The 13,469-nt window shown below is 49.1% G+C and overlaps 1 protein-coding gene across 1 annotated transcript in view; it reads left to right on the forward strand.

The window, feature by feature from the left end:
- Positions 1 to 13,469, forward strand: part of LOC135818108 (telomerase protein component 1-like) — a 42,477-nt gene that overhangs the window by 8,837 nt on the left and 20,171 nt on the right. Inside the window, exons 10-27 of the mRNA XM_065331435.1 lie at positions 672 to 747; positions 959 to 1,154; positions 1,947 to 2,117; positions 2,437 to 2,505; positions 3,580 to 3,713; positions 4,122 to 4,315; positions 4,929 to 5,214; positions 5,651 to 5,771; positions 7,036 to 7,157; positions 7,804 to 7,914; positions 8,734 to 8,854; positions 9,398 to 9,580; positions 10,040 to 10,206; positions 10,510 to 10,663; positions 11,031 to 11,213; positions 11,543 to 11,635; positions 12,225 to 12,601; positions 13,029 to 13,138. Coding sequence (XP_065187507.1) covers positions 672 to 747; positions 959 to 1,154; positions 1,947 to 2,117; positions 2,437 to 2,505; positions 3,580 to 3,713; positions 4,122 to 4,315; positions 4,929 to 5,214; positions 5,651 to 5,771; positions 7,036 to 7,157; positions 7,804 to 7,914; positions 8,734 to 8,854; positions 9,398 to 9,580; positions 10,040 to 10,206; positions 10,510 to 10,663; positions 11,031 to 11,213; positions 11,543 to 11,635; positions 12,225 to 12,601; positions 13,029 to 13,138 — 2,868 coding nt within the window. The remainder of the gene's footprint in view (positions 1 to 671; positions 748 to 958; positions 1,155 to 1,946; positions 2,118 to 2,436; positions 2,506 to 3,579; positions 3,714 to 4,121; positions 4,316 to 4,928; positions 5,215 to 5,650; positions 5,772 to 7,035; positions 7,158 to 7,803; positions 7,915 to 8,733; positions 8,855 to 9,397; positions 9,581 to 10,039; positions 10,207 to 10,509; positions 10,664 to 11,030; positions 11,214 to 11,542; positions 11,636 to 12,224; positions 12,602 to 13,028; positions 13,139 to 13,469) is intronic.

The raw sequence follows: 13,469 nt of genomic DNA on the forward strand, positions 1-13,469 counted from the left end.
GCGTGAGGGTCCCTGGTTCGACAGTCATAGTTTGGGAGCCGAAGTCTTTCACCACTTTGGTGGGTCTGATCTCCTCACCTCCCACCATGTTAGGAGCTGCACCTGTGCCTTGATCCTTGAGGGTGGTGGCGTTCCTACGGATGCAGAAAACTCGATGCGAACCGTGATTTTTTGTTGGGAGCCGAGAATGTTTGGAGACACTGCAGTTCTGCGCAAATACCGTTCTGTGAGAAGAAATGGGATTTGTAAGTTTTGTGAGTTTTGTCTGTGCGTGTGTTGAAGTCTCTCTGTTACATGTGTATGCACTCATGTGGACTATAAACCAGTACTTCCAGGGACAATGTTTTCCCACTGATGCATGCGCGCTTGCTAAGGGGCCGTCCATATTAAGTATCGATCTTTTACCGAAGAGAAAAAGTTTCGTTTATGGGTGGGTGGGTCAAGGGGAGTTTCGTTTTGAAAAATATTGACATGTGAGACATCAAGGCATTCTTGCTGTCAAGTCATCTATTTTTCGTTCAGTGGGGTGGGTGGGGGAGGGTCCTAACTAAAATTTTCGTTTCGTGAAAATTATCGATAATGTCGGATAGCCCCTAACCGCAAGCAGCTAAAATTGCCTGTGCTTGTAAGCCTCAGTTTTTGTGTGTCTGTGCGCCATGTTTCCTTGACAGATAAGCCCGTACCGGTTCCCAACGTGAAGCCGGGAACGAAGCAGTCCAAGAGCCAGCAGAAGCGAGCTATGGCCAAGTGAGTGAGAGCGTTCTTGTACTTGGGCACTTGAGTAGTAAATCACCGGTACTTGGACTATGCATTCGGCTTGCCGGCATGGATCATGGATCATGGATCGGCACGATCCATAGAGGGTGGTGGCGTTCCCACGGATGCGGAAGACCTCCAGCCGAGTCTCGCGCGAACCGTGAATTTTTTTGTTTTATATTGTTTTTTCCCCGGCATGCAGGCTCACAACGCGGCCAATCATTCCGATGGGCGTGATGGAGCCGCTGGTGTCTCGCTATCGCAAGGCTCTGGACGAGGCCGTTCGCCTGGCCACCAAGCACAACGTGGCGCCGATCCGCGGCCGCACTCTCGTCCTGGTGAACGGCCTCATGCAGGGGACGTGCACTTCGGCCAAGGGCCTTGGCAAGCCGAGAGAGGTGAGCCTCGGTACTTTGACATTAACACTGTTCTACTGGTATACCATCAGCTTTATACTCCATGCACACAACCCGTCACTACTCACCAATGTCCATGCATGTACAGTGCAACCTGTAACTAAAGACCACCGTGACTAGCGAGCAGCCTGGTACTACAGACCACTTTGCCAGGCACGGACGGTCTCACATTCAGATATGCTTGTGCGGTGCAAACCTCTAACTAAGGACCACCTGCCACTAAAGACCGCTTTCTCTGGCCCCCAGGGGTGGTCTTTAGTCACAGGTTTTACTCTACATCTACATGTAAGTGGATAGGCTGCTGTTTTTTTGTGGAGAAATCTCATCAGTCCGTGTACTTCATTGATGTAGGATTTGTCCGTCTATTGTTGTGGTCCGGGGTTACAACCGTCCGAGTGGCACGGATGCAGTGCAACACGCATTGCATTCTTGTGATACCGACATACTGTAGAAGCCATTATTCTAACGAGCCGCAAATATAACGATTCTAATTGTCCGCAAACCAACACAGCCATTTGCACATTTAGGAAACTTCATTTCTCAACTCCAATTTCCAAAAACGGTCTCTTCGCTGCGATTCAATTTTTTTAAATCGCGGTGAAGAGACCGTTTTTGGAGTTTGGAGTTGAGAAGTGAAGTTGCCTAAATAAATGTATAACGATTTCCAAAAATTGACTGGTTTACGTGTACAAAGGTAACGATTCTCACTCATTCTCAACGCTCATCTTGAACGATGCGGTGCTTGTTTTCCTGGTGTTCTTGTGCTTGCGCCAGGTCATTGAAGTCGCGTACCTGCTGGCGCTCATGTGTCACTCGGCGTGTGAGTTTAGCCGCCTGCACGTCTTCGGTTTGTTCGAGTGGAACGCCGCTGGCTCCACGGAGGACATCATCACGGACAATCTGCTCGAGAGCGTTAGCGTGCTCTGTAACAAGTTCTCGTCGCTGGTGAGTGCGGTACCGAGGCTCAGACTAGAACTTGATCGTGGTCCAGGAGAGTTTGGGTGATCTCGGGCGTGTGTGTGTGTGTTGGGGGGGGGGGGGGGTCGGGGTCGTTGGACGGTTCAATCAATCGCCAATTGAGTAATCTTCCAAGATTCCTTTTGAACCTCTCTCTCTCCTTGCCAAGGGGAGGCCCACTTGACCAGTTTTGGCAGTGAGCAAGTACAGTTAGTACTGTGTGGGTGTGTGTTTGTGTTTGTGTGTGTACGTGTGTGTGTACGTGTGTGTGTACGTTTGTGTGTGTGTGCGTTTGTGTGTTCTACAGAACCCGTATGCGGAGGAGGTGATCTTCCCGATCGACATGCTCATGGACTACGTGTACTATGAGAAGCAGGTCAGTGCATTGTGCTGTGCTAGCTACAACAACAACACTGATAAATTATGCTATGCCTTGCTTGCTGGTGTTCACACGCACGCACGCACACTCTCTCTCTCTCTCTCTCTCTCTCTCTCTCTCTCTCTCTCTCTCTCTCTCTCTCTCTCTCTCTCTCTCTCTCTCTCTCTCTCTCTCTCTCTCTCTCTCTCTCTCTCTCTCTCTCTCTCTCTCTCTCTCTCTCTCTCTCTCTCTCTCTCTCTCTCTCTCTCTCTCTCTCTCTCTCTCTCTCTCTCTCTCTCTCTCTCTCTCTCTCTCTCTCTCTCTCTCTCTCTCTCTCTCTCTCTCTCTCTCTCTCTCTCTCTCTCTCTCTCTCTCTCTGGTTGTGTACTGGCTGCCGGTACCAGTGCTCTGTGATTCTTGTACATGTCTAGACCTGTTTCACACCTATCACATGACCATACAGGGTGGCCATGTTGCTTCCAACTCCAGTCAATCCCTGCATGCATGGGTCACACGATGCCCGCCATGTTTGTTCCAACTCCACATAACCCATCTACATGTCTGTACCAAGGGTTGTTTACTGTCACCACACTGCTGCTCGATATAGTCTGGGCTCGTAAATAAGCTAGCACCCTGCACCTGTGCAGTGCCCACTGCTAGTTGACTTACAATGCCCGAATTTCATCGAGCACCACCGTAGTATGGTCATTGCCTCTGTGGTGGAGCACCCTGGGACGACAGTCACGACACATCAACGTCGCATTCCATTGGCATTGGTGCCATATACCCAAGCACCAAAGGATGATGTGTTGCGTGTGCTGTCGGATACGTACAGTCCGTTTGCGAGAGTTTTGCATGTGCTGTGATAGTATACCGGTAACACTATGTTTGCTACCCTTCTGTGATGGTGTCCAAGTGTTGGGCAGAGTCGTAGAGGGTATCAAATTCTCTTGTCGGCGTTCTTGCAACGCAGTTTGCCGCAGTACAGGAGAGAACCCGTGGGAGTGTGTGAGATGGCTGTGTGTTTTTAAAACTAAGTTTGTGCGCTGATGGTTTGTCGTTCACTGTCGCCTTTTCTTGACGTTCACTCAGATCGACAATATCCTTATTCTGTCGGATGGCAATGAGTGTGAGGCAGACATGCAACCGTTCTTGGCACGGTACCGCCAAGTAGTCAATCCCAACTTGCTCTATGTCAATGTCGACCTGAGTGGCTCCAAGCCAGAGTATGTACTGTAGCCGATAGGAAATACCTGCTGTCGTGTGTGCCCGCGCGCGCGCGCGCACGCATGTGTGTGTGTGTACGTGTGTGTGTACGTGCGTATGTGTGTGTGTGTGTTCACGCGTGTGTGTACATGTGTGTGTGCGTACTTGTGTGCTTCATTGTATATACAAGTTTTTAACTTGCGTATTGGGTATTTGTGACGATCCTGCACATGCTACGCGCTATACACATAGCGGTCAGCCATTTGACCTCACCTTTGCAGTGCCTTGGCCGAAACTTCAGATGTTCTGGCCGTTGGAGGTATGTTACTTTCATGTTTTCCCTGCACTGCGTGTGTGTGTGTGTGTTACAGACTGTGTGCATGGAACTAATTTCGTTTGATTGCCATGTCCTGCTCCTCCTTCTCCAGCTTTTCCAGCAACATGTCCAGTCACCCCAACGACATCTTCATCTCCGGCTTCAGTGACCAGGTGTTGCGGTTCATAGCCGATCGCGGTTCCGGTGCACAGCTCACTCACGTCGAGCATATCGATGTGGCGTACAGTCTCAAAGCGGCCAACCAGGCAGCTGTTGTCGCCGCTGTCACGCAGTCTCTGAAAGCAGGTCAGTCGGTGCGGTGTGTCACTGTGTGTGTGTGTGTGTGTTTGGTGTGTATGTGTGTGTGTTTGGTGTGTGTGTGTGTGTGTGTGTGTGTGTGTGCGTGTGTGTGTGTGCGTGTGTGTGTGTGTATGTTTGTGTGTGTGTGTTTGTGTGTGTGTGCGTGCGTGCGTATGTACGTGTGTGGTGGGTGCGGGATGGCAATTGGTTGATTGGGGAAAAAAAACATTTGATGGTTTGGAGCTGATAAGTATACTAGTAGTGCTTTGTCAGCACTGGGTCTTCATTGAAACTCATTGGAACACAATCTATTCCCAGTATCGATTACGAATTGCGATGATGCAGCATGTACTGTTAGTACTATTAGCTGAACGGCAGTGCTGCGTACAGTACAGTACAGTACAGTACAGTACAGTACAGTACAGTACAGTACAGTACAGTACAGTACAGTACAGTACAGTACAGTACAGTACAGTACAGTACAGTACAGTACAGTACAGTACAGTACAGTACAGTAGTTGTGGAGTGTGTAGATGTTGCACTGGTTGGGTGGTTGGGTGGTTGGCTGAAGCTACAACAACTTCACTATATCCATGTTTGTTTGCATTTTTGGTTTCAGACCCTACTGCAAGTGGCGGCGGCAGTGCCAACAAGGCAGAGGGAATGGACACCGGTGAGGAGGAAGACATGGATACCGACGATGCAGCAGCGGCCCAACCGGCTCAGCTGTGGCGCACGGCGCGCGTCTTCCTGTCGTCGACGTTCCGCGACATGCACGGCGAGCGCGACCTGCTGACGCGCTACGTCTTCCCGGAGCTGCGCGCTCGGGCCCGCGGCCGACGCGTCAACGTCTTCGAGGTGGACCTGCGCTGGGGCGTGACGGAGAAGGAGTCTCAGTCCAACAAGTGAGAGAATGGGTAGTTCATGTACAGTAAAACAGGACGTCCACTTCCACAATACGGCCATTGTCAGGGGCACAGATGTTGCTCCGTATCGAAGTATGCTAGTATCATTTATGTAGTAAATGACTCTGGCGCTAGAACGACGATCTATCTTTTAAATATCTGTGGTGCCACCTTCGTGCCATGGCCGGTAGTTTTTGACTTAGCGGTACTGATGAGGCCTAGATGGCCGAAACGACTAGCCGTCTACAGCATTGGGCTGTCTCTCGTACATGTACTTGTGATTTGGGCTGCAGATGACGGTAGAAATTGGCATGTGGAGCGGGCTTGGCTCTCTCCTAATATATTATGCTAGTGGTTTCTGCAACACGTCTGCACACCAGTTTCTCTGAAGATTTATGCGACTGTGTGTGTGAATCCTGGTTTCCTGTCTGTGCAGATCGTTGGATGTATGCCTGACGGAGGTGTCCAAGTGTAACTTCTTTGTCGGCCTGCTTGGCGAACGCTATGGCTGGTGTCCCGGTACCTATCACCCGCCGCCCGGAGCGGAGTTTGACTGGGTAGGTACAGTCAGACCTCGTTTATCCGGATCCCTCGCCATCCGGAAGAAAATCGCTGGTTACCGATGTGCAGCATATGTTATGCATACAACATAACCGGACCTAGCGATCCGCATACCGGTGCAAGATTTTGTGTACAAACTGGTTAAAATGTGTACTTCGTCGTATCCGGTTGCATGTGGCTGGCTAGCGCTTGGAGAAGCTAGTGTCAGGGAGTTGTACAAGCAAATGAGGTCCTTGACCTGCTGGGTGTATGCGGACAGCACTCAGTTGCATGCACTTGTCATTTTTCTCGCTTGTTTTACATACTGGGCACGCTAGTTGTACTGCATAGGACCTGTCTACATGTATGTACGATGTCACTGCTTTTGACATGCCACATGCATATACAGTGTGTTCAGTTATCCGGTTACCTCGCCTATCCGGATGTTTTTGTGGAAAACAGATGTGTGCGGTTAAGCGAGGTCTGACTGTAACGTATTTTCTGCCGTATACTGTTAACACTCGTATTTCACCCAAAAAAAGTCGGTGCGGCTTTTACTACGAATTACGATGGTCAAATGAACCGTGATATACAGCGTAGATGTCTGTATCCGTTACAAAACAGCTGGGTGCGGATTATACTCCAGTGCGGCAAGTTAGGAGGGAGATTGCTATCTGCGCGAGCTAGAGTATAATTGGGTCTTTTTTTGTGGCTAGGAGTGATTACATGCATTGTCAAAGCGGAAATGCAGGAGATGATAATAGACATTTACCGTTTACGCTAAATCCATCAGTGCTCGTGCCCAGCACCAAAACACCGGCAGTTTGATATCATTTCGACGATAGAACGCTCTGTTTACCGAGAGAACGAAACAGTAAGATTCCAACTAGGGTGACGTCGCAAGCCGATCGTTGTGTCAGAAACGGAAATGCTTATCATATAAATGGTACAAGTCGACCTTCGAAAGTAGGGCGAGCGGTAATAATAGGGCTAATCATGTCTATGCCTGTATTAGTACAGTCTATAATCCGGCACCATTTGTGCCACGGAAATCTGCTGGATTTGGGAGTTTGCTGGATTAACAAATCGGATTTACTGCTGCAATATGCATGAAAAGGACATTTTGGCTACTGGAAATTGTGCTGGTTTATCGAGGGTGCTGGTGTATAAAGTGCTGGATTAAGGAGGGACGCCTGTACATGTACTTTGAAGCAGAAACAAACCTTTTTTTTCTGATGATATTGTCCCTTTGTATCTTCTTCTTCTGGATTTCTGCCTCAGATTGACGAGTATCCCAGCGGCCGCTCCGTGACCGAACTCGAGATGCAGCACGCAGCCTTGATCGATCCAAGCGGCGCCCAGGGCAAGGCATTCTTTCATATCCGCGACCCAGCACTTGTCAAGTAAGATTACGCACACCCGTCCCCGTTGTCCTTTTTAAACGGTTTGGCTCTGTTTTGGCCCGAATACAGCCACTCTGGCGTTGTCTGGGTGTTTCTAAAGAAACATTGATCCCCCTTCCTGTCTCTACAACACCCTGGCGTTGTCTGGGTGTTTCTAAAGAAACATTGATCCCCCTTCCTGTCTCTACAAAAGGTTTGGAGTGACACGATGGCCTTGTATATTCATATTTATTGCTAATAGAAAGCCAGTGCTGCCCTCAAGTGTGGCGTGTGCGGCTGTCTACTGGGTCCCAGAGCCAATTGAATATATGGCAGTTTTTTTCACTACTTGTCCTCGTTTACCTTCCGTGACTCTCTCTCTCTCTCTCTCTCTCTCTCTCTCTCTTTCTCTCTCTCTCTCTTTCTCTCTCTCTCTCTCTCTCTCTCTCTCTCTCTCTCTCTCTCTCTCTCTCTCTCCCTCTCTCTCTCGACAGCTAAGCCGACATATCATTCCTCTCTCAAATGAGTAAAATATTTTTTCTTGTGTAAAACAAAAAGCAAAAAATCTACTGTGCAGTGTGTGGGTGGCCTATTATGTCATGTAAATGATCTTGGTGCTTGATTAATGATGTTTGCATCTGTTGCTTATCATTGCTCTTACCACCAGGGATATACCTTGGGGTGTGCGCAATGACTTTGCCTCTGAGTCGGAGAATGCCTGGGTGAGGATGACTGATCTGAAGAGCCGCGTTCGCCGCAGTGGCCTGGAAGTTGCAGAGTGAGTGCTTCCACTGTGATGTTGTTGTTGTCGCTCTATTTTATTTTGTAAATGCCCCTTTGTTTCAACTCAAGTGGTATGTTTGGTGTATTGTTGGGTGTTCCCGCATGTGCTCAGTAGTTTGGTTTTCCTGCAAGATCTCCGGCAGTTGATGATGTACTGTAAGACATGTATATATAACGAGGAAGCAAATCTAACGTTTTAACGGATGACATTTCTTCGTTATAAAGATCCGTTGAGGCCGTACTGCTTCATATATGCTGTGTGTGGATATGGCAGAATACTGCAAGATCGTTAACATATCTTCTCGTTAACCTATGAATTTTGGACAATCGTTAAATTTGCGACTCGTTATAATAACATGTCTTACAGTAGTTCGGCTGAGCTAGATTTGGGCTTGTATTCACGTGTACGGTAAAAACTTGCCCTAACCGGACGCTTGGTGCAGCGGAATCCGTCCTGATATGACAGGATTCCGCTTGATCCAGGGCTGCAAGTTCAATCCACGGCACGCCGGTACAGTCAACTTCGCTTATAACGACACTCGGCGGGGCATCAGAAAAGTGTTGTTATTCACAAAGTGTCGTTATACCCGAAGTCTCGTATGTATTACAGTTGGATGGGACTTTGCTCTGGCATGGAAATCCTGTCGTTATTCGCGAGTTGTCGTTATATCCGCAGTCGTTATTAGCGAAGTTGACCGTACATCACGATTTGTCCGGTCGATGCAGGATTCCGCATGGCACAGAGTCCGGTAAACACAGGTTATCCTGTATGTGCATGTAATACATAGTTTGTGTGTTATCTTTCAATGTTCAGGTATTCCTGTCGCTGGGGCGGTGTGGCCGATGGCAAGCCGATGGTGGTCGGCCTGGAGGCCTTCGGTCAGCGCGTGCTGGAACAGCTGTGGAATGCTATCAAGCGCACATTCCCCGAAGAGGTACAGCTCTTGTGTGGATTGACCGGCGTCTGCGCTAGGATGTTTCTCTACAATGCTCTGGGACTCTCCGTTCTAGCCTTCCTCCAATGTTATCACTTTTGCTGTTGCCGTATGTATCTTTTAAAGGAGTATACAATCAACCTCCGAGTATACAGTCAAACCCGTGAATAGCAACCCTCGACGGAGCATAATAAATTGTTGTCGTGAGTGTGCAGTGGTTACTAGGTCTGAAGATAGTGTTGTTGTTATTCGCAAGTTGCTGTTATAGTCGAGATTGCTAGTCACAAGGTTGTCTGTATGTGTAGTCATTCATTTCATTCAGGGCTTGAAGTTGAACCTTCCCTTACTGAAGCGTCGCATCACGGCAGCATCACAGGTGCTTTCAAAAACCATCAGGATTGGTTATGACTAGGTTGTTTTCTTTTTGGCACGCTCTTGCCGTGTACTATTCCCGCATGCTAATGTTTGGTATGCTGCTGCTCATGCATCTTGCCTCTGCTGCTGCTGTTGCTGTTGCTCATCCCTGTTGCTGTTGCTGCACAGGATGAAGTGGACTGGTTTGCGTCCGAGCGTGTTCTTCACGCTGCGTTTGCCGAGCACCGGCTGATCGCTCACTTGCCGCGCACTAACCTGAACAAGCAGGCCATTGCGGCCGTCAAGAAAGCACAGAGCGGCGGCCTGCTGCTCGTCCAGGGCGATGCCGGTGCGGGCAAGTCTACGCTAGTGGTAAGTCGGAAAGTGATGCACTGTGGTGGTGTGTGCGTGCGTGCGTGCACGCGTGTATGTGTGTGAATGTGTGTGAGGGGGGGGGGGGGGGATCATATGTTTCTTTACATAACCATGGTCATGAAGAATGTTCTCCAGAGTTTATTATTATTATTATTATTATAGAGTTGGATGGTGTTGTGTTAGGTCGCTGACATGATCCATTTGAACCAGCTGAGGTAACGCGGTTCCGCTTGCCACACACAGCATGCACACATACACAAGCTCACGTACATGCACGAGCTCACGTACATGCACACATGCACGCTCGCTCACACACATGCATGCACACTCGCCCCCCCCCCCCCCCCCCCACACACACACACCAACACACCCTAGCATTCCCATGCCTTGCTCTTGACGATCAACCTGTTTTTTTTTGTTTTTTTGTTTTTTTGTGTCTGCTGTTGTCCGTGGCAGTCATCGGTGCTGAGCGAGATCACGAAGACCGTACCGAACATCATCGTGGTTGCACACTACTGCGGCGCCGCCCCTGGCTCTACCTATCTGCCGCACGTTCTCACACGCATCTGCCGTGAGGTGCAGGCACGCTGCAAGCTGTCCGGCGACATTCCTGAGGAGCCACAGTAAGTCATGTGTTGGCATTCAGAGCACTAAGGGTCAGGACGAAGTGCTTCCATGTACATGTGTGTACTCCGGGCTTCTGTGTGCCCGTGTGTGTGCCCGTGTGTGTGTGTGCCCGTGTGTGTGTGCCCGTGTGTGTAGCTTGCTCAATTCAAGAGTCCATTGTTCAGGATCGTGGCATCGAATCATGTCCGATGTTGTGGAGATCAACCTGAGTTGTATGCTTAGATACATGTACGTAATGTGACAAAGTCTGATATTATCTTGGAAATGCTATTGCCACCTGTTGACTGCTGTTGCTACAGAGAGCTGCTGGCTGCGTTTCCAAAGGTGCTGAAGGACGCGACGGCAGCATGCCAGGCCGGTTCTCGCCTGCTGATTGCCATCGATGGCGTGGACGTCATGGACAGTGCGTATCAGGCTCAGTCGCTGCAGTGGTTGCCTGACCCAATGCCCAAGGTAGGGGAAGACTCTCAGTCTCTGCTTCGATGATGTGACATGCGCTACTTTGCAATCGGGCTCGATGTTTTTACGGCACATCATTTTACACAGGGAACTGTGTGAAAATGACGTACCGGTACCTGCAGTTCGCCACCGTTTACAGAGGGCTGATCTCCCCAGACAGGTTATTTGACTTATTTTCAGCACAGCTTTAGTTCACGTTTGTTCTCTGTGTTCGTACATGTGCCAGGGATATGGCTTACCTAGTACTGGTACCCACAATGCCCCACTATTTACGGAGGTCTGGTCTCTCTAGACAGGTTTTTAATAGTTTCAGCACTGCTTTGTTAATGTTTGTTCTCTGTATTTGTACACATGTGACCAGGGTGTCATCTTCATGCTGACCGTTGTCAGGAATGGCAAAGTGGCATCGGCCGTCAGCGGACGTTCTGGTCTGCTCGATACCATTCTAGTGAGTGGCCTCAACATGCCTGAGAAGATGGACGTGGTGCGATCATCGCTGGCACTGCACCGTAAGAAGCTGGACGAGTCGCCGTTCAACAACCAGGTCAGAGCTAGAGCCATCTGTTGGTGTTAGTGTGGCCGAGCTTTGTGCGTCCTGTCATGCATGTACATCCGGAGGGGCATTATATGTGCATCGGGGGGGGGGGGGGGGGGGGGGCAAGCACTGTTTCTGCATGCGTCGTTTATACTTCTTTTAAAGTAGTGCACTTGTGCATGTTTATGTGTGCATGCATGTGTGTGTGTGTGTGTGTTGTGTGTGTGTGTGTGTGTGCGTGCGTGCGTGTGTGTGTGTGTGTGTGTGTGTGTGTGTGCATGTGTTTGGGGTAAAAGTGGTAACTGATCATCTCTGTGTTCTCTGCTGACACACTGCAGATGAAGCTGCTAGTGACCAAGAAGGAGTCCACCAGTCCATTCTACTTGAACCTGGCCTGCGCGGAGCTACGCGTGTTTGGCATCTTTGAGAAGGTATGCAGGCATGTTGCTTGAGAGGAAATAACGCTCTCTTGTTGATGTTGCCTATGTGAAGTGCTGCTTGTACTGGTAGTGTTCCAGTACTACCCATATGCCAGACTTCCACTGCTCACACAGTGTTTAATACCCGAACTGCCACTGCTCACACAGTGCTCAATACCCGGTATTGCGGGCAAGAATTCAAAACTCGATACACGTGCACAGGCACATTCAAGAGGCTGTCTTGAAACATGTGCGAATAGGCGAGTGGCGACAACGCCCGGACTGCCACTGCTCACACAGTGCCTAATACCCGGTGGGCAGAGCCTTCTAACATCTCGTTCCACCTTCTACATGTATGTTGGGTTGTGAGCATCTACTATTTTGCAGTCAAACCTCTTTAGGACGAACAGTAGCGGACTGATTGTATTTATTCGCAAGAACAAGAGTTCTTCTTATCCATATGTTATACCCAGTGAATACTCCGTGATTTATCCAATACAGTTATGGATACTAGTTCTTCTTAAAGGGAAATTTTGTCCTATTAGTGTTCTTCTTAACGATGTTTTACTGTCTTCAATTGTTGTCTTGTCCCCGGTCACAGGTCAACCAGTACATCAAGGACATGCCCAGCAGCATTCCCCAGCTGCTGCAGGGCGTGCTGCAGCGCCTGGAGAGCGACCACGGCGAAACGGCCATGCGTCACATGATGCTTCTTCTGGCCAGCACTCGCGATGGCCTGCTGGAGAGCGAAGTTCAAGACCTGCTCACCATGTGTGCAGTAGTGATTGGCGATGCCCCGATGCAGAAAGTATCCCGCTTTGCCGCCAAGAAGGAGGCCGCTCGTGGCTGTTCAGTGGACAAAGCAGCAGCGTTGGCTGCACAGCTGGTTAAAGAGCCCAGTCGCTTGTTGCCGCCGTCCAGTGTCTCGCACTTGCTGCGCAGCGTTCAGGTGTTGCTTCAGCCGACGGCGCAGGATAGGTGAGTCTGTGTGTGTGTGTGTGTGTGTATGTGTGTGTGTGTGTGTGTGTGTGTGTGTGTGTGTGTGTGTGTGTGTGTGTGTGTGTATGTGTGCGTGTGTGTGTGTGTGCATGTGTAACAGATAGAGAGGAGAGCTCATTGCCCTGTAATTTCGTTTTCTTCTCCTAAATAAAATGAATTTCAGTATTTATAGGCTTCAATTGGCACTCACTCGCATTGCCACATTGCTGTAAAGCTAACATTCGTAGTGCATTCTACTTCAGCACCTGGCAACAAACAACAAGAAATCTACTGATAGTAAATAGCACTCCTGGTACTAGTAGCTGTTTCATTTGCGGCTCATGTTAAAGTTGAGCATACTTCAGTGAAGGCTGATCACCACATCCAAGCACGTAATATGCGTAACATTTCTTCTGCTGCATTGCAGTGATAGCCATCTGAAGCTGGCTCACGATGAGATCCACCGTGCCATATCACAGCGCTACCTGCACGGCGTACCGGCGGACCAGGAGACGTCGGTACATTCGCTAATGGCAGGTAGGTGTAGTACAGTGTGTGTATGTGCTTGCTAGTACTGTACTGTGAAACTTGTGTAGTGTACTAGTTTTAGCAGTAACCAGTACAGTAGGAAAGTCTCTTGTACAGGCAAAATGAATTGCACGTCAGCAAGCAAACTCCTGTATGAATTGTGAACCTGATGAAGGCAATTTGCCGAAACGTTGGAATGATTATTGTGAAATGAGTTGCAGTGTTAATGGAAGAGAGCGTGTGGACTCTACTACTTAACTGTTTATGAAACTGCAGGAAGCCTCCCCACTTTTACTTTGAATGCAGTAAACTATAAAAATCAATTTAAATACTAGTAAAT

The sequence above is a fragment of the Sycon ciliatum genome, chromosome 5, assembly GCF_964019385.1.
Source record: "Sycon ciliatum chromosome 5, ocSycCili1.1, whole genome shotgun sequence".
NCBI classification, from domain to species: Eukaryota; Metazoa; Porifera; class Calcarea; order Leucosolenida; family Sycettidae; genus Sycon; species Sycon ciliatum.